Source organism: Numenius arquata, chromosome 3, assembly GCF_964106895.1.
Source record: "Numenius arquata chromosome 3, bNumArq3.hap1.1, whole genome shotgun sequence".
In the NCBI taxonomy this organism is placed as follows: domain Eukaryota; kingdom Metazoa; phylum Chordata; class Aves; order Charadriiformes; family Scolopacidae; genus Numenius; species Numenius arquata.
In genome coordinates, this window is record NC_133578.1 from 74,623,024 (window position 1) to 74,644,465 (window position 21,442).

The 21,442-nt window shown below is 43.4% G+C and overlaps 1 protein-coding gene across 7 annotated transcripts in view; it reads right to left on the reverse strand.

The window, feature by feature from the left end:
* The window catches only part of TSNARE1 (t-SNARE domain containing 1), a 478,617-nt gene that overhangs the window by 248,509 nt on the left and 208,666 nt on the right, over nucleotides 1-21,442 (reverse strand). For 6 of the 7 annotated variants that reach the window (XM_074145148.1, XM_074145150.1, XM_074145146.1 and 3 more), the window contains 3 exons: nucleotides 17,873-17,963; nucleotides 13,888-13,962; nucleotides 12,259-12,315 (listed from right to left, as the gene is read on the reverse strand). In XM_074145148.1, the coding sequence (XP_074001249.1) occupies nucleotides 12,259-12,315; nucleotides 13,888-13,962; nucleotides 17,873-17,963 (223 nt within the window). Of the gene's footprint in view, nucleotides 1-9,203; nucleotides 9,212-12,258; nucleotides 12,316-13,887; nucleotides 13,963-17,872; nucleotides 17,964-21,442 lie in introns of all 7 variants that reach the window. The other variant, XM_074145151.1, reaches the window with a different exon arrangement.

The following is a 21,442-nucleotide window of genomic DNA, read 5'->3' on the forward strand; positions in this document are numbered from 1 at the left end:
GGAACCAGTTGCCACGGTATGTAAAGAAGTTAATGTATAACTTCGCATTCGGAAACTATGAAAGCTAATTTAGAGCTTATCGGTAACCTTATCACTAAATATTTGCACCGGGGAACAAGGAGATTGATTTGTTTCCTGCTGCGATGCTGGGAATTAACAGAGGATATCAAAAGGAAAGCTCAGAGATGTTAAATGCAATAATGATGGATAAATATGAAAAAATTCACTCATTCCTTGCCTCTTTTGTAGAAACTCAGGGAAATAGAAAGCAGCGGGCACATCACTCCTTTTGCAAAATGCCTTCCTGTCAATGTCTACAATCAGTACATGACTTTCGCAAAGAAGAATTCGTATGAGATGAGTCTCACTGAAATACTTTCATTCTCCCTTCCATCTCTCCTGCTCTGTTAAGCAAGGCCAATGACAACACAACCCTACCGTGGACTCCACCACAGCAAAGCACCAGACTAGATCAGACTGAAAACTGGCAAACTCCCTGATGCTTCCCACCAGATGTGACGTAAAGGTAAAATTTCTCCTCCTTAGGAACCTGAAAAATTATACATGTATACACACAAATGCATTAATAATGGAATTATTACATGGAATCACAGAATGGTTCAGCTTGGAAGGGACCTTAAAGATCATCGAGTTCCAACTCCCTGCCATGGGCAGGGACACCTCCCACTAGAGCAGGTTGCTCAAAGCCTCATCCAGCCTGGCCTTGAACACCTCCAGGGATCCACTTCCTTCATCCTTCCACATCCACAGGCTTCCACAGCTTCTCTGGGCAACCTGTTCCAGGGTCTCACCACCCTCAAAGTAAAGAATTTCTTCGTAATATCTAATCTAAATCTCCTCTCTTTCAGTTTAAAACCATTCCCCCTTGTCCTACTGCTCCATTCCCTGACAAAGAATCCCTCCCCATTTCTCCTGTAGGCTCCCCCTTTAGGGACTGGAAGGGGCTCTAAGGTCTCCCTGGAGCCTTCTCTTCTCCAGGCTGAATAGCCCCAGCTCTCTCAGCCTGTCTTCACAGCAGAGGGGCTCCAGCCCTTGGAGCATCTCCATGGACTTGCTCCAACAGGCCCATGTCTTTATGTGGGGGCTCCAGAGAGAACATGTAGCAGGTGGTTACTTATTGCATTTTCCCACCATCTAGTAAGCAGGGACTCTGCCTTCAACAGAAGAATAAAACATCCTATTCCACTCCAGTTCTGTACAGATTTTATCCTCGTCTTAACGACATTGACAACAAGCATCAATGCTTCATCAAACCTTCTCCACCGCGGTTCTCATCTGAGGGCTGTAAAACAAAGCTCCTGTATCCAACTGAGTCCGATGCCAGCAGATGGCACTCCGAAGTGTGCAGCATCCACAGCTTCCCTCACCCCATCCCCAGCAACTGCTGGAAAAGGCTTTTTTTCCATGCCCAGCTCTTCAGCAGTGCTTTTAATTATGCTTGAATAAAGGGGTCAACGAAGTAGCTCACACAGTAGGGCCATCAAACGTCCCAGTCCTCAGCTTCCAGAAGAGGTCAGTATGTCCTGCTGTACACAAAACCACATTCCCACTCCCTTTCCTTAAATCACCAAACCAATTAGAAACTGCTGGGCACAGAGAGGGAGAAAACACCTTCCTCACTCACCAGAAATCATTTGTGCTTGCAAGGAAATGTTTCCATTACTTATTTATGTTTGCTGGGTTGTTTTGTTTTTTAGAGCAATCATCTGTGTTTCTCAGCATGCCACGACTAAGGTCTTCATGAAAACGTACTCCCATACAGGAAAAAAAAAGGAAAGGGAAAGGGGAAGAGGAAGGGGGGGAAAGGGAAGGGCAAGGGGAAGGGGAAATTTAAGGAAATTATTTGCTGCACAGGCGCCTTCTCCAATTGAGAAATTTGAGAGTTATAAGGGAGAACCACTGTCCATGTCTAGATGAATATACATTTATTTTTTTATCACCCAGACTATTGCTATCGGCTTAAAAATAACTGTTTGAAACACCATGTGCAGCGCGTGCCTTATCTTACAGATCCTGGTGTACTTCATAAAGAAACTATATATAAATTACCTTTCTGATATATGTCCAGCTTTATGATATAACTCCAGAGGTATTTGAGCATCCTGGGTTATCATTGAAAGTGAAGATGAAACTCCGTAACAAACTAAAACATGAGTGGAAGTTTAATTTGGCAAAATAACACAAACCTGGATTACAGTTTTGAGCTGGGCACTAGAACTAAGGGACAGAACAAAGAATCCAAATTATAAGCCTGGTCCTGTTTTTCCTTGTGTTTGCAGTAAATCAGGAATATTTCTGATCAGTTGAAAGAGTCTGAGATAGCAATTCTGTCTTAATACACCAGGTTGATTTGGGGGCTGGTATATGCTAGAGCATTCCATGGCATTTCACAGATGACATACAGTATAGGGGAGGTAACAGCACTGTCGTCTACATAGGAGTGAAAGGGGTTAAATATCTTTGAATTATATGGTGGATATAACATTAGTTATCGAGACCCTGAAAACAAATCAGATAGATCCCTAGAAAGGTCACTAAATATTAGTTTTGTCTTTGTCCTGGTGAAGCAAGGGTTAACCTATTTCCAAATATATTTTTTTCATGGGAAAATACAGTTGCCGTTCGCATTTAATCATGTGATAAATGCAGCCATCAAAGTGGGTTTAGAAGAATACAATTTCCTTCCTCTCAATAATCCATCTCCACAGGGGGGGTTTTAAATGTATTAAATAACACTGCAGTCACTTTGGAGCAAGGTGACGCACCGGGTAAGGTTTCACATTTGTTTCCCCAGTTACTGCGTGATCTTTGCCAGGGCAAAAGTCAATTTAGATTCTTGCAAATACGGCTTCTGCGAAGCGGGGCTGAAGGAAGGGAGGTGGATGAGGTCGTACGATCATCCCCATCCCACCTGCAGGAACCACTTCTACTTGCAGTGGGCAAAACCACCCTCTTACTACATCATCAGACTCCTTCACAGGGGAAAAAAAGAAAAAAAAGGAATATATAGGGGAGAAAAGCCACTGTTGTAGAGTGAATAAAATTCAAGTTTGCAGACTGATGCAGAGGTTCATTTTTTATAATTTTACCACTGCCATTGTGGCCACATATAGAATCATTGAATTGTCTAGGTTGGAAGGGACCTTTCAGATCATCGAGTCCAACCATCAGCCTAACGTTGACAAAACCATCACTAAACCATCCTACAGACCCAGCCTACGTCTCATCAGCTCCGGGAGCTTGGCCTGCATCCGCCCTCCTCTTATGCTGCTGTCAGCACACATCTGACAGTGCTGCCAAAGGCCACCCTCACTGCCCAGCAGAGCTGTGTGTAAGGACAAAGCTCTCCCACCAAGGTGAGTATCCATCCAACTGGACACACCTGTCACTATATTTTTTTGTACATCTATTTCTTTTTAGATTTACATTTAGATTTATATAGATGTAGATGTAAATGTAGATGTAGGTGTAGACATGCCACAAAGATGATCAGAGGGCTGGAGCGCATCTCCTATGAAGACAGGCTGAGAGAGTTGGGGTTGTTCAGCCTGGAGAAGAGAAGGTTCCTGGGAGAACTTAGAAGCCCCTTCCAGTACCTGAAGGGGCTACAGGAGAGATGAGGAGGGACTCTGATCAGAGTGGAGCTATAGGACGAGGGGAAATGGTTTTAAACTGGAAGAGGGGAGATTTAGACTAGATATCAGGAAGAAATTCTTTCCTGTGAGGGTGGTGAGACACTGGAACAGGTTGCCCAGAGAAGCTGTAGATGCCCCATCCCTGGAGGTGTTCAAGACCAGGCTGGATGGGGCTCTGAGCAACCTGGTCTAGTGGGAGGTGTCCCTGCCCATGGCAGGGGGGGTGGAATATGTGATCTTTAAGGTCCCTTCCAAGCCAAGCCATTCTATGATTCTATGATTCTATGTATACTTATAGCTCTGGATATATACATCCATGTCATCAGTGCTGACCGGGACCATGCAGCAACGTGCCGCCCACACTCACTGTGCAAAAACTATTTGAAACATCGTCTGCAGCACGTGCCTTATCTCACGCATCCTGGTGTACTTTATAAAGAAACTAAATATAAGTTACCTCTTTGATATATGTGACAAAACAGGAGGCAGCGCTCCTGGAGACCACTGCCAGATCTAATGCAAGGGGTGAGAAAGGCTTTCCCCATCTCTACAGGCACAGCGATGCCCTCCATGAATGACCCCCATTTGGCATAAAGACATGAATATTTGCAATATCCTTTAAATTTAGCGGCTGTGAGGAGAAAGGAGCCCTGCAACTACGCAGGCAGTGTGTATCACAAGCAATGGGGGGAAATATTTGCAGAGCTGTGGAAGAATAATAATGTGGGTACCAGTTATGTTATCTATCCGAGCCTCTGGGCATAATATGGATTTGCTCTCCACGAAAAGAGCTCTCTCCTAACAAGGCAGGGTTTTCTTCCCATGACCTCAAACCCCTCCACGCAACCCCAACATCACCATTTCCCACGCACAGCCCTCCCGGCAGGGGGGTCCTTGCCGGTGTCAGGGTGAGGCAAAGCAGCCCCAGGATTTGGGAACATAAAAGGAAGCGCTGGTGAAGAGGCTGGCTCATTCCAGACAAAACAGCCCTTGGGTTTGCAAGACAGCTCTGGGGATGACTCAGAGCTGGGGTAGAGGAGAGCGGCATCCGCACGGCACGGGAAGCCGTGGAGCTGCTGTGGAGGAGGCTTCCTACAAAAAGAACCCTTCCCCTGCCTTCATCCTCTGCCCACGTAAAAACCTCTGTCCTTTCTCACTCGACCAAAAGGCAAAAAGAAAAACAAAGAAAAATCCACAAAGAAACAAACAAACATACAAAAAAATCCCACAACCAACCAACCAGAAAACCCAGCTGATGGATACAAAATCCTTTGCTCGGGTGCCGATACAGGCAGCTGCAGTTTCGAGCTACATCAGCAGAGATGGGCAAGCAAAGCAGGCTTAGCTCATCACGGGGGCTTGATAGGGGATTGCTAAGGAAAATACACGATGCTGAGGTTGTTTGGGCAATTTAGGAAATGGCAGGTTCCCCCCAGACCTGATTATACAGATTTGTTCTTTATATAGACTTGGTCTTTTCTTATTTTCCTCCTTTTGTACAATGAGGGGCTACATCTTCTTGGAAGCTCACATTCTGGGCTGCATAGGGAAGAGTGTGGCTAGTAGGTTGAGGGAAGTCATTCTCCCCCTCTACTCTGCACTGGTGAGGCCACAACTGGAGTATTGCATCCAGTTCTGGGCTCCCCAATTCAAGAGGGATAGGGAACTACTGGAAAGAGTCCAGCGAAGGGCAACAAAGATGATTAAGGGATTGGAGCATCTCCCTTATGAAGAAAGGCTGAGAGAGCTGGGACTCTTTAGCCTGGAGAAGAGAAGGCTGAGGGGAGACCTTATTAATGCCTATAAGTATCTCAAGGGTGGGTTGAAGGAGGAGGGAGCCAGACTCTTTTCAGTGGTTCCCAGTGACAGGACAAGGGGCAACGGGCACAAGTTGGAACATAGGAGGTTCCACTCGAATATGAGAAAGAATTTCTTCACGGTGAGGGTGACAGAGCCCTGGAACAGGCTGCCCAGGGAGATTGTGGAGTCCCCTTCTTTGGAGATTTTCAAGACCCGCCTGGATGCAGTCCTGAGTAGCATTCTCTAAGCAATCCTGCTTCAGCAGGGGAGTTGGACTAGATGATTTATATGGTCCCTTCCAACTCTAAAAAAAAATTCAGTGAAAAATTCAGTGAAATCACTAGTCTCTGCAAATCACCTCCTTTACAGACATGGTAGGATTTGGGGGGGGTGTCTTACATGTTTTTCCATGCAATACTGATGTCCTAAGCACTCCCGTTGCCCCTCAAAAACCTGTGCAGAGCCACAAGCAGCCCGAGGAAATATGGCATTTTAAATACAGTATAAATATATATAGAATATATAGAATAAATACAGAATAAAGGGCTGCGGTGCAGGCTTTATTGCCCTTAAGGATGCAGGATTCTTCATTTTAACTCTTACAGTTGCAAAGTGCTGCATCCCTGATATATCAGAGTTTAATGGTTAGTTAGTGAAGTACCGCGTCTATAAAACTCACTGGCATTTATTTTGCAAGATCATGGGCAGGTTGAGAAGAAAAGCAGACCCACTGGAAGCAGTGCAAGGGCAGTACTTTGGGCCACTCGGAATAGATTCCACCTCCCTTGGGAATACAGAGGGCAAATAAAGAAAATCAGGTATGAACCTGGTTCCATCCACTCATTAAACCCCTGTATCAGTATCTATTTCCCTGCCCTCAAACAGGCAGGAAAAAAAAAATAAAAAAAAAAAAAAAAAAAGATCTTAAGAAAATTGCTTTAATGACCGCTTTAAAAAAAAAAACCCACAAAACAAATAAAAGCTCACACTTCAATAAAGGCAAGAAAAAATAGCCTTGTGATTGAAACGCTCCATATCGACAGCCCTAGGAACCGAGGAGTGGGTTGATTAGAATATGGCTTTTAACGGATGCATGGCCATTTAAAACAAAGTTGCCATTATTGAAATAACACTTTTTTCAGAAGTAGCTGCCTACCAAGTGACCTTGCAAAGACGCAGCAATTACTACCACACATGCAAGATATATTATCGCCAAAGCTGGGGTTTGATTTCCTGAGATAGACCAGCCAGACTGGAACATTAGGACCTGGGATGAGTTCTAAGATAAGACATTAGAGTCAATAAGATAAATGCATAAATAAAAAGCTCAATTTATCAGGGCAAAAGCTGTTGTTTTGATTGTGAGAAATTCAATTTTGCATTTAAGAGAAATACGCACCACAACCCCTCCCAAATGTTGAAGCCAGTTTCAAACTGAGCTTTGGACTTCCAGCACAGAGAGCACCTACTGCCTCAAAAACTCATCGTTAATTATTGTTCCAAATGGCCTGTTGGCAATTGCTTAGTCTGCGAGATCCTCAGGGTGGCACAATCTAATAGCTGTGCTTATACAGCATCTACCATGATGATAAGGACCCTGTAAAAATAGAAGCCCAAGTAACTAGAGTCATTAGACACACACATACACATATGCAGTTTATGCAGATATTATTGCCAAGAAATTACTCTCCCATAAAGACAAGGATTGGATCTCGCTGCCCCAAAATGAGAATTTTACTCTAATCATATAAAAAGAACAACTTCATAAACACAGGAAGAAAGACCGAAATGATGCTTCCTGTGAGAAGGAAGTCCATTTAAAGCACGAGTAAATTGATGTAGTCAGGAGAAAGAAGCTTGTATATGCAAATAGAGGTTTATTACCCATTTTTGTGCTCCTAAGAAACATAATTTACTGACCTTTGAGAGGAGGGTCAAGTAGGCTTACGGAATAAGAAACAAAGGCATCTCTTTTGGCAACTGCCATGTTCCAGAGCTGTAATTATCCTTCCCTCTCCCCGTGAGCAGCAGGAAATGAAGAGGGGTGCCATTACACTATGTCAATTACTGTAATTTTAATTTCTAAAAAATGCCAGGAAAGTTTCCTCTAAAAAAAAAAAAAGAAACAAAAAAACCCACAAAACAAACTGCTTAGATTTTTTGGTGTGGTTTCAGTTTAAAACTCTTTCCTCAGCTAAAACGGAGCTGTGCTTCCCTTTCTCCCAATCCTTTTGGTGAAAGACCCACAAAGTCTACATGGTGAGGAAGCCCACCTTTCCTCCTCATTAGCTGAGAAGACAGATGGCTAAGGTGGTCAGTGAAGACCCAGGAAAGATGGAGGTCGCCTGAAGACCTGTCACAGTTGCATTAAGGACGCAGAATCTGGGATATCCCTGCTGGACACTGCCAGGGATGGATCCTCAGGAGTCTTCAGCTTCTCAGCCTGGTCTGCTGTTGGGTTTAATATCACTCGAACTTATTCAATCATGGGCACAATAATATATTATTCTTTCTATGGGAAGTAGATGCACAATAATTAAAAAGAATTAAAAAGAAGGATTCCTTTCATCTGCTGTGCTCAGAGGGATTATTAGCTATTTCGTGGCTTTTCTGCAGGCTATCATTTATTATTTTAATATTACGGATAATCTGTTCTGTGATATTAGAACACATCTTATTATACCCAGCTGTTGCATCGTGGGATGGACTCAGCCCGAGAAGACAGGTCTACTTAGCTCTCCAGCCTCTCCTACCGCTGACCACACTGTCCCAGGCTCTGCATCCCTGCTACGGGGGACACCTGAAACAGCCCCTCTCCTACAGTGGACTTTCCACCTGGAAGGAGGAACAGTTGCTTTGCACCAAGGTGTGTCTGTGCAGGGGGAGAAGGTGGGATTTGAGGCATGTCTGCCCCGTGTGTAAGCAGGAACCAGAGGTGCCCGTATCACCAAATACATTCCTGTCTCTGCTGATGCTGCAACAGCATTTCTTGTAAGGGGAAAGCTGCTCTCCAGGATTCCCCTGAGCACTCCCTTAATGAGACTTCTGAGGTCACATTTTGGCCACTGGCTGAATACTTAAAATTGCTTTCACAGATCCAAAGGAATGGGCTTTTTTTTTTTTTTTTAAATAGTTGCCACAACTCACCTTCAACAAAGATCATTCAGCGAAGTAAAAATTTGTGTCTTTCAATATATGTGGTAACACACCTATAGATCTACATCGATTTGCCTACACACAAATACATTCCCACAAACACATACTTGATTAAGAATTTATATAACTTCAGGCTTCAAGGAATTTTGGATCAATGCCTTTAGCTTGCTTTTATAAATAAACTCAATTAAACAGTACTTACAGCAAACCACGATGGGCAGGAGAATAATTTTCCCGAAGCTTCACTTTCCAATTTTTACCTGTTACGTGGGTCTGGGGAATCAATTACTTCCTAAAGGCAACTTATTAGAGTTTGTGTTACCGAACGTCTTGCCTTTCCCACCCACCAATGGAAGAGAAGAACTATAGGGACACGCGTCTAGAAAAACTAGCATTCTTCAAACCTCTTATAATGTGCTGTAATAAATTAAAGCATAAATATAATAAAACAAAGCCCTGCAGGCCAGCAGCGTTTGAATCAAGACTGGATCTGCACCAAGTCAAGAAGTTCACCATGCAGTCTCACAAGACCCATAAATCAGGTCCCCTGAACATAACATACTATTTTGCATTACTGTACAGGGCGTTAACTTTAATGCCTTGATATATGCACATCGCGGTCGGGTTACGGTTGCTGTGGGAACTATAATTTTCCATGTTCTGACCAATCTGCAGCTGGAAAAATAAGTGAAAACCAATCACACCACTGCATTCCCTTCAGCAGGTTACATACATTTAATTTCTCCCTTTTTACATTCGAAGGAGGACGAAAAGAAGACACGTGTGAAGCCGAAAATACAGAGGAAAGCTGAAACAGATGTGAATTAACTTTCTTCCTTTTCAGGCAGTTTGCACGAAACCTTATGTGTCCCCAGCCCAGGCAAGCATCGCTGCATGAAAAGCATGTGCTCTTGGGTGTGATCAAGCCTGTTTCTGAGTCAGAAGCATCTCACCAAAGACATATTACAGCCCCCGTCTCTTTCATAAAGCGCCGAAGCCAACCACCAGCGTTCGCCGGCAAGTGACAGCGACAAGGAGCAACGATCTGCAGCTGATCCAGTCTAACACAATTTCTGCTGATGCTGCCTGACTCACACCAAATTGTTACAGCTACAGCATCCTAACGCGTGGATTCTTACCTGTTTAAAGGCAAAGGGGTTTGTCTCTGTCCTGTTCCTCCCCCAGCCTCCCTTTATGTCCAACCCCAATACCTGCCTCCAAGATTTGAGTACCTTTCACAGAATCAATCATAGAATGGTTTGGGTTGGAAGGGACCTAAAAATTCATTGAGTTCCAACCCCCCTGCCATGGGCAGGGACACCTCCCACTAGACCAGGTTGCTCAAATCCCCATCCAGCCTGGCCTTGAACATCTCCAGGGAAGGGGCATCCACAACTTCTTCAGGCAACCTGTTCCAGGGTCTCACCATCTTCACAGGAAAGAATTTCTTCCTTATCTCTAATCTAAATCCCCCCTCTTTCAGTTTAAAACCGTTCCCCCTCGTCCTATCACTCCACTCAAAGATTCCCTCCCCATCTCTCCTGTAGCTCTCTATAGGTACTGGAAGGTTGCAGTAAGGTCTCCCTGGAGCCTTCTCTTCCCCAGGCTGAACAACCCCAACTCTCTCAGCCTGTCCTCACAGCAGAGGGGCTCCAGCCCTCGGATCATATTTGTGGCCTCCTCCAGACCCGTTCCAACAATTTTATCTGATATTTTGCTTTTTTCCCCTATTGAATACAACTCTTCTCCCTTCCAGAGAATGTTACTTTTGGAGCCATCAACCATTTTCATTATACCAAAAAAGTTGACTGCATCCAGGCTTCCTCCAGGTGCAGGGATGCACAACAGCTGTGCAATAATTAGCCCTCTTTACCCTATTAGCACTGGTTAATGACCAGCAGTGTCCAACATCATATGGAACAGCCATGGCCATGCAACCATGTGGTTGTCCATGCAAAACCAGAGCTGTTCCCACCTCTGCAATCCACTCCACTGATGGTAATCTAAGAAAGTTGGTTAAAAGCACAAGAAGTGATGTAATATAGATGGCATGAAAACAAATTACAGCTAATTTGCAGAAAAGAAACACCCTTATCTCTGAGCTCAATCATCAAAACCAATAAATGTTTGATGTCTGGTGGATTTGACCACCATTCAAGAATATGCAATTCGTGACCATGCACAATACCCATGTCCAATACAGATCACCAGTTCCTGGACAAAAATAAGCTATAACATATCTACAAACGCATAACTGAAAAGCAACATCTGTGGACAATCACTCCAAAGGTGGCAGTGGGAACTCTCAACCAGGGTAAAGGAATACATTAGGCGGTTGGCACACAAAGGTCTTAGTTTCATTGGCACTGCCACCTAAAACCAACTAAGTGACAATAAGGTCTGGTTGAGAACTGTTATTGCCAGAAACCCTTCTAATATCAAAGCTCTGGTGCATTGACTTACCCTAATTGTAGGGTCTTTGGTGGCATCATTCCACCCTTCATTACCAAGAAGCATTAATGATACAAAGAACAACTATTTTTCATATACACATTAAAGAGGATATAGAAAACCGTGTGGCACAACAAGGTAGGGAATGAAGTTTCATTACGAAAGTAGAAAATCTGCTAATTGCCCCTTAAAAGATGAGAGTAGCAAGAATATCAGGAATAATAACTGAAATTAGGCACTGAATTCTGCTTCCTGTTGGTGTGATGTCCGTTGCAAATACCTAAAAGCTTTTTAGTGTGTAGGATGTGAAAGGCCAACCTAATCTCTGCCGGACTGATACTACAGCTCACTGATCTCCTGGCATCAAACCTCTCATTGAAATCTGTGGAGATTTACTATACACACATGTGCATCTCACATATATAGTATTTTGCATTACTATTTGTGAAAGACTACACAGATATGCATATATATACATATATATATACATGCACACGTATTTTTTCACTCTTAATCATGTTACATATGCACACAGGCACACATACATTTAATTATACTTTATATATACACCCACATGCATGTACATATGAAAATAAATATATGCACAAAACTATAATGTATATACTCTGATCGCAAATAGTATTTATTCACTGATAAAGTTCTTAATAGGGATAAAACCAGAAAAAAAGGGCTCTATCTGCGTACGTCTATAATAGTTGACCACAGTGTAACGTAACCAAGGAAGGCAGAATCCATGATCCCTCTTAAAACTGAGGACAGAGATTTGATAAAAAGCCCCTCTTACTTCCTTCTACAAAATTGCACTTGGGAGTGTGATTTCACTGAGCCTAAAAGCCCAGCTCTTAGGGAAGGGGGTACAGGGCTGTTCTTTGACATGTTTCAGAGCCGACAAAACTCCAATCAAGAATGGAAAAACAGCTCCATGAGAACAGAAAAGCAGAGCCTAATTAAATTGGTCTTAAATATGTTGTTTTGTTGTTTTGGTTTTTTTTTCCCCTGGGTCCTGTGTCTTCCCCCTCCAAAGATGTCACACATCTCTGTTTGAAAACCACCTCACTGGCTTCAATGTAGGGAGTGGGGGAGCACCATGCTCTTCAGCATCATTAGTAAAGGTAGAAAACAGACTTTTTTAACCAATGCACTTACTGTTAAACACAGAGACACATGAACTTACCTGTTTGGTACTTCTCTGCCCGGTAGGAAGCAAAGCTTTGGATTTCTCTGCTATTTTCTGCAAAAAAAGGGGAAAGAAATGTAAAATGGCTGAGAAAACAGAGTCCAAATATTTAGGGAAGGAATCCTACGAAGCCGTTTTTTCTGCATTTTAAAGAAAAGGACATAGAAAAAAGTCTTAGCATTTAGAAAAAGGGAGTAGAAACTCATTGAAAAGTTTGGTCTTGCTGGAATTAAAAGTCTTCAAAGCTTTCAGAACGACAAGGTTATCAAAACTGAAACAGGCATTTAAGAAATGACAGATAGGACGTGGATAAGTAGCAATTTACCACTCAGATTGGTTTCCTGACGCAACCGGGCATTCACAAACGGCAGCGGCTAATTTTGGCACTTCTGAATTGACGACAGGTTTTTTTTTTTAAAAAAAAAAAAAAAAACCAACACCCTACATGTACCGTTCAGATGGATTGTACTCATGAACATTAAGAAAAAAAAAAAAAAAGGCATAAAAAAGGTGTGTGTATATGGGGGTGGAGCTCTTCACCTGAATCCTTCCAACTTCTCATTTAATGGGATAAAGTAATTTTATTTAAAAGCCTCACACTTAGGGTTTTTGAACAGGACGGAGAAATAATTAAAAATACGAGATAGCGCCAGAGATAATGCAATGCTATTACATAATACACATGCTGCTGAAGTGCAATTTTATGTACTTTTATTTATTTATTTATTTATTTTTAAACCACGGGCAGCCAGTGCTGCGAAATCAATCAGCGCAGAGCGTTTCTAATAGATACATTCTTAAGTGCATGTTGCCAGCCAAATTTCATTACACTCATATAATTAACTATATATTCCTCCTATGGGTTGCAGACATGGGTCAAACTCGCTCAAGGAATGTAAGTAAGCAACCAGGGTTTGTCCAGGTTGTATTTGCATAGGACTTAATTAATGCAGATATATATTCAGACGTGCTACCGCAGTTTCGGGATGGTAAATTTATATCATTACTACAGTGTTTAAAAGCAAAGCAAATCTGCTCATCAGCTGAGACTCCCCAGGGTAAAGTGGGAGAGCAGGAAGCAAATTAAAGAGCTGGAGCTCAGGTTTTGTTTGTTTTATTAAACAGCTTGATCTTGGTGACGGGGCCAAACCACAGGATGTGTTCGGGAAGCCATACAGCGCGGCAGAGCCATAAGGTGGGTTATCATTTAAATTAGCAACGTTGCCCACGTATTTTCTGTAAGTAGGGAAGGTGGAAGGGGCACTCTGCAATCACTCCTTCTCCTCTGAAAGTGGAGACACACTGAACTAATGTCATGGCTAGGGCAGGGGCACCACTGAAGGTCCACCAGATACACAGCTGTCCTATGAGGACAGGCTGAGAGAGTTGGGGTTGTTCAGCCTGGAGAAGAGAAGGCTCCGGGGAGACCTTAGAGCCCCTTCCAGTACCTCAAGGGGGGCTATAGGAGAGATGGAGAGGGACATTTGATCAGGGAGTGGAACCACAGGATGAGGGGGAACGGTTTTAAACTGAAAGAGGGGAGATTTAGATTAGACATTAGACATAAATGTCCATTAGACATTTGGAAGTTCCCAAACTCACAGTGGAAGCAAGAGAGACCCTCACCTTCTGCACAGCTCCGTACCTCTGGATGGCATCAGACAGCTGGTTCTTCAGCCTGTCCAGCTGAAGTCGCTCTTGCTGTTTTGGAAAAAACAGAGACCTGGTTAGGAGATCTAAGGACATAAATCAAGTAGTAGACTCTGTCTGTGTCCATGAGAAACAGCCCTGATGGGAGACACCAGGTAAACAAATCGGGCACAAACAGTATTCTGAAAATTCGCTGCCTGGATGCTACGAGGTTTTATTTTAGGAAGGGAGCACAAGATGCTTTGATCTTTCAGGCCAAAGCAATTAAAAACATGTCACCTTGGATATTCAAGACAGCACTGAAGTCATGACTATTGTGTAGTCCTCTGAGCTGGACACCTCCTGTGGCAGGGATATGTGGCGGGACATTCTGCTGTCCTGCTTACTGCATGAAGGGGGTCTCACATCAATACTAGTTTTTAAAAACAATGAAACACAAGCAAATAAATAATCTACTGTCATCAAAAGAACAGAATGGTTGTAGCATGACATCCTCCTGCTTCAACTTACTAAAATCCAGCCTCAGTTTATCTGCTGGAGACGATAACCCAAGGGATCCTCCTATAAAAAGTCCTTTATATGGATGATACCCCACGACGGAGTTCATCTCCTCACTTGATGGAAATGGGGACGTTCAAGGATGTCCATCAGCTGCAATAACATTCCTTTTGCCTGATTGTCAGAAACCAACTGATCTGCATTTTTTCCAAAATATGTACCCAAACGTCACCGCCTCTCTGTCTGGAGCTTGCCCCAGCAAGATACTGATCTATGTTTTAAACCAAAGCCTTCTCAGAAGGAAGACCCCAGTCTAGCTTAGATATAACTATCCAACATGCTGCAAAATCACTGCTCTCAGGTGAAGTGACCAAACCCCAACAGCGAAGTGTGTCAGGCTAATCCCTGGAACTAATTCTCCTGGAACTAATTCTCCTCCCTGGATCTCAAACTTCAGGTGTGCAGGAGCTCACGTGTCCAGGCTTTCCAGAGGGGAAGGAGTTGCGAGGAAGTGTGGCCTCACCTTAAAAATCAAAGAAACAAAGAAAACCCAATCCACACTAAAGCTACTAAGTGGAACTGTTCATTTTACAGAAAATTCAGCTGTTTCAGGCAAGTGCTCAAGAATACAAAAGTAAATTTTAGAAAGGATGGGATAAACATCTTTAATTTGTAATGGTTTTATTTTCATTTGGACAAGAATATCCCAGTCTTAGAGTTCTTCATCCAAAGATTTAAAACCATTTTCAGAAAAGGGCAAGTATCATTATTCCCATTCTACAGATAAAGCTCTATAAACCTTATGTTTTTTACACATGCAAAACAAGATAAGATTGCCACTCTGGAGAGCTGATCTAATGGTCCAGCACTCATCCTCCAAAACCCTGAAATTCCAGATAGGCCTCTCTATTTACAGAATCACAGAATCACATGGGGTTGGAAGGGACCTCTGGAGATCATCTAGTCCAACACCCCTGCCAAAGCAGGTCCACCCAGAACAGGTTGCACAGGAACGTGTCCAGGCGGGTTTGGAATGTCTCCAGAGAAGGAGACTCCACCACCTCTCTGGGCAGCCTGTTCCAGGGCTCTGCCACCCTCACAGGAAAGAAGTTCCTCCTCATCTTTAGGTGGAACTTCTGACATTCAAGTTTGTGCCCATTTCCTCTTGTCCTGTCACTGGGCATCACTGAAAAAAGACTGGCCCCATCCTCTTGACACCCTCCCTTTAAGTATTTATAAGCATTGATCAGATCCCCCCTCAGCCTTCTCTTCTCCAGACTAAAAAGACCCAAGTCCCTCAGCCTCTCCTCGTAAGGGAGATGCTCCAGTCCTTAAGTCCCTTGAGGTTAGTTTGAAAGAAAGCCCTAAAATAGCCATGTGCTATTTTACATCCGTCCCCTGCCTCGTATCACACTGATCCACTTACATCAGTATCTTTGCTCCTGAATTGCTATCCATTTGCTCAGTTGGGCATCCTGACTCCAGTAGCTCCAGCAGCACCTGGAGACTCAAGGGAAGTCAGAGAAACTCCCCCAGTGCACCTTGTTGGTGGTGCATTAGGTGGAAAATAAGGAAGAAGGAAAAAAAAAAAGTATTTTCTTTTGTCCGTGTGCGCATGCAGAGAAATATACAGAATAATGGATCGGAAAGGACGGACTATAAGGCTCTAAATTAATGGAAGGCTTTTCACGCTGCGAGAAATTTTATGGAAGGAAGGTTTGCAATGCTACCCAGATTCCCAAGAGGGACTTACCAACCAGCAGCCAATCCCCACCAGAACTATTTGTTCTATATATGGGAGGAGGGCTACAGGCTTTATATCAAAATTTGTAGGTTTAATTATTTAAACTGCACACTGTTAGAAAAGAAGAGTTAAAAACAAAAATAAAATCTGTTTTAAATAAATAAAATCTGTAATCTGTTAAATTAATTGACCAGGGAGCAGAAAAAGTTATTATGTGATGCCAATAGAGAACAGCAAGTTTATCCCTCATATTACCATAATTGTGTGTCTATTTCCTTCAGCCCTTAAATATTCTCCCTTTAACTCTGCAATTTTTCTCCCCATGACAGTAAGAATTATTCTGCTGAGAGGCCCCAATGGACACTACAGGGGCTTCAAGGGCAAATAATGACATTCTTGTGTACCACTATAATTGGATTTAATGTGACCTTGCCTGATTTCCCTCTGGACCCAATTTATGTCATAAAAGGGAGCCAGGACATCAACACAAAACAGCCCAGAACCCCATATCTCCAAGAAAGCATCTTCTGCTGTTTCATCAAGCTTTGATGTAATTATCCTCATAGTATGGAAGAAAAAGGGGAAAAAAATATGTCCTTGTAGTCCACCACTGATCAAAGCAACATGTTAACAAAGATCAAAGTATTAAGGTCAATGCCTGCATAAGGTCGATGTGTACGGATGGAGAAAAGTCATTCCAGGCTTCCTTCCCCATCCTCCGGAGTAGATCATCAACCATTCATTTTTCAGGTAGGGTGAATTGCACATGGTCCTCCACCGGTTACAAAGGCCGTCTGGAGTGATTCAGCTCTTAAATCCTTATCTCTGAAGCTCGTTCACCAAGTGACATAAATCCAGGCTGTAAAAACCACTCAGGCAGAGATGAGTTGTGTGTTTAGAGCATTATTTTTTTTTTTCCTAGATAGAAGGACGGTGTGAACAGAGTTGAAGTAACACAGGACTTTGGAGAATGAGTGAGGGTAAAACACCAATTCAGGTAAGTTCCTGACCCAGAAACTATATGGACGCTGGAAGCAAGAATGTAACAGAAAGCTGCTAGGCAGAATCAGGTAGGAAAGAATTGTCCTTATTCTCATTTCAGCTGATGAATCCCCTGTTGTGTAGGTGAAACTTCTCCATTGTCACACCAGCTGGAGTTTGCCCCCCACAGTAAGTTTCTGTACTTCCCCAAGATGCATGCCACTAGCCAAAGTCAGCAGGAACATTTAGGGTGTAAAGGTCTTTGTGGAAAGGTCGGAAACTTTCTGGTGGTCCAGTCGTTCCACTGGGGACCACGGGATGGGGATCATTCATCCCCCTCAGACAGCGATGTTCATATGAGTTGAACCTACACACCCACTGCACAACCGAGTCTTTAACCAGTGCCAAACCCATGTGGAGCTAGGTGATGCTTGTAGTGCTTTCACCCAAACCAAGTGAGACCCTGAGAAAGGTGTGAGCCACAGTCAAGTCTTTTTTGCTGAGTTCTTGATTTCCAGTTCCACAAGATCTAGTTTGGGGAGAAGAACTGGTTTCTGCATCTGTTCTCTCATTGGCAATTTATAAATGCAAGCTATGCTTATTGTGTAACAGGAAAAGAAATAACGCGACATGAAGCTCAACAGCTTCAAAGCACCCACTATCACTTCTTCTTTCATTATTCCCCCCCTCCGTAAGCCCCCAGTGCTCTCCCCCAACAGCACCTCGAATGACACGTACCCTGGATGAGCCTCTGACAACCTCAGACAGCTGCTTGATGGCTTTGGTGCTAGTCGTGATGGTTTTATTAGTCTCCTGCTGGGTTGCATGCCTGCAGAAGAGGAGAGATGATGTAAATTGCAATTGAAATTAATTGCATAATGACACACTTAAAGAACTTTTTCAAGCTGCAAAGCAATTGAGACAACACAGAGCATGGAGACACAGTAGTACTATGCAAGTAGAAGGCCTTGACCAGCAACGGCATCCAGGAGGCTGTAGGAAATACAAGGAGCTGCCCAAAATGTTCCTCATATCATCAACACAAAGACAACACTGTGGAGCTGCAAAGTTAATAGGGGAAGGTGAAAATAGTGGGTGAGCAGGTATCGAGGGCATCCCAGATGGTTAGCATTGCAACTAAAATAGTCAAAAGAAGGTTTGTAGAGCAAAAAGAGATGAAACTGGGGAGATACCTGACGGCTTGCCCAGGAAAATTTTGTATTCAGGAGAGAAATTTGAAGGGACAGAAACTGAGCAGGACAAATTTACTTGCCGTGATCATTCACCTGCTAATGACACAGTAACTCCGGGAAAGCGCCGTGAACGCGAAGGTGCAGAGCTGCTTTATGAGCCCTGAAACAGGCAGGCAGGGACTCAGACCAGTCCCCTCTCCAGTCATGGTTGTCCCTCTCCTCTACACCCCACATTCCAGTACCATTATTTCTTATAAGCACTGGTTGCTGACCTGGCTGTTCGGGACACACCGAGTAGGGGAAGAGACGTAAACACCGCCCAAAGGTATTTATTAGCTCAATCCAGTACTTCTCAAGCTTTATAAGGTCAAGGGGGTATTTTCAGCCTCAAAGCTTCCCCAGGGAGCACTTCACATCTTTTTAGTCAGAAAGCGGTGGTTTTCCACAATGCTTCAGTCAAAAACTCTAGAAATACTCAAAAAAGACCTGGAAAAAAATCATCTTTTCTTCTCCCTTAGAGGACACATTTGAACCGTGGTTGTATTGAAAAGGTTCATTTGTCAGCGTTCTTTTTCCAGGGTGGGTGGAACGTGGACTGAATGGAAGTCCTTTGATTAAAAAATCAAAAAGATGGCTATTTATGGCCTCTCTGTCATGAAGACCTATGGCTTGTCCTGGCTCTTCAGCTCCTTCCTTCTCTCTGTTAGCACCGATGGAGGCCAACTCTTTCAAGACTTATGTCAACTCTTTCTTTATACCCCTTCATTCAAGGAAGAAGGCCAGCCCCTAAACACTCTTTACCAAACGTGACCTTAACTACAAATAAATTGAGGCCTCTCAACAAGCACTCCACTGACTCTTATTCCCATCTGGTCAGGGTAGGTGGGCACAGGCACCAAGAACTTGCGATATTCACCACCATAGCAAAGTTTTGCAGTCTTTATCCACTTCAGCGAGATCTCTGTGCAGACAGCACAGGTGGGAAAGCTGTCTAGGATAAAAGTACACTTAATTTTATGCACTGCACCCACCAGGTATACGAGTGAAAGCTGAGCATACCATGAAGATAACATCTCTTGGCTGCAGAAAGGTAATTCAGACGTGCATTAAGGGTTGAACAAGCGCGCAGAAGGTATGGACTCCTTTGGCACCACACGGGAAAGAGAAAGAATCTCACATGAAGACAAGACAGGATCTGATAACCAGTTATTCTGAGTTAAATTAAGACACCATTTCTATATCCGTTCATCAAAGTGCACTTCATTTATTTATGATCCCAGGACCCACTGCACCAGCTGACTAATTACATCACTTGTAATTTGAGGTGGAAGAGGTCATCTCTACTACAGAAAGGTACTCCACGCTGTCATCGCAAGAGAGGGAGCTGGGAATTCAATTCTGTCACATCGCCTACATTGAGGAGTACACGGTTAGCCCCATCCCCAGTCTTTTAATCAAGAAAGTCTTGCTCCAAGTGCATGAATTTCGTAAGCAGCAGTTTCAAGACCAAGACTTCCACAACTAATTCCTCTTAATGCAATGCAAGATGCTGGAGTTGACGTCCAGTCATTTTGCAGCCCTCATTTAATTATCTGCCCACAGAACGAGTCAGGGATTTACATACCAGCAATTCCCCATCCCCGGAGTAAAATGGCTTGTTAGGCTCATGCATCTGATCCTTCCCAATCTCTGAAGTTAAATAAAGTCTCCTTCATTTGCATACTAATGTAAATTTTATGTTAGGTATCTTATGTAATAAATCCACGCCGCGCACAAACTTTGCACTGGACTGCTGCTAAATAACTGGCAGCAGGAGTACAAAAAATCAAAAAGTCCTGCCTTCCACCTCTTAATTCAAAATGCACTTTAATCAACAGGCTGGTGCTTGATTTGGGCACTTCCCACTACGTTGTCAGCACAATTAACTTCTTATTCTTCAGCCTCAGAGATACGCTCAGGAATCAGACGGTGATTATATTTAATTTACATTAAATGCTATTAAGATCTTCATTAAAAAAGAGGCCTTGAAACTCCACTCCCTGCAGCATTTTTTTTTAATATGTAATGGTAACAAGATATGTCACTATTATTATTATTGTTAGCTTCCTTTATGTTCCTCTCCCCATGGAAGTGTGGAGGTTAATTAAAGGGGTGTCTCCGATGAATAAAATTTGCTCCTGAAAAAGTCCTCCCCACAAGAGCAAGTCAAATACTCAGTCTATGGCCATAGCGAGTACCTAAAATACAAAGGTTGTAAAAGGCTTATCTGTCTCGAGCGCTACTCTGAAAAATCAGCACTGCGGGAGTGGAAACAAAAAGGCCAGCTCTTCGGGAGAATACCACCTCTTGCCGAGCGTTTCTGTATGCGCAAAGATTGCAAGGACAACGCACTAAATAAAACAAGAGATGCCACGATGCTGCCTCAGAGCCTCCTCTGGCTGCTGTTTTCTTTACCGGAGAAGAACGGTCCGCCAACTCCACAATCCCCAGCACGCAGCTGCTTATGGTTTGTTCTTCCAACGATCATCTCTCTAATTTATTTATCCAGTTTGAAAATGAGCACGGCAAAGAGGCGGCTGCTCCCCTTCTCCGCGGGGACAGAACGAAGGAGCTTAACTCCTGTTTGCGCCGGTTCTTGGAGACTCCCGATGAATGACCGAGTCAACAAAAAGTAATCAGACCCCAAATGCAACAGCCAAGACTGACACGGGAAAGACTTCTCCCTGCCTCGCCGTCCCTGCTGCCACCCAATAGTCCCCGAGAGCTTTGGTTTCTCGTTCCAGCAGGAGAAAGGCATTTCAATTTTATAATACAGGATATGGATTCTTTTACTTTCATCTGATCCCAAACATAAAAGCAATAATACGTTTTTCAGGTACAGATCATGGAATCATAGAATTGTCTAGGTCGGAAGGGACCTTTAAGATCATCTAGTCCAACCATCAACATAACTGATAAAAAACAAAACAAAACAAAAGAAAACCATACAAAAGAACCCCCCACATCACTAAACCTTGTCCCCCAGCACCATGTCAACCCGTCTTTTGAACACCTCTAGGGATGGTGCCTCAACCACTTCCCTGGGCAGCCCATTCCAATGCTTAATAACCCTTTC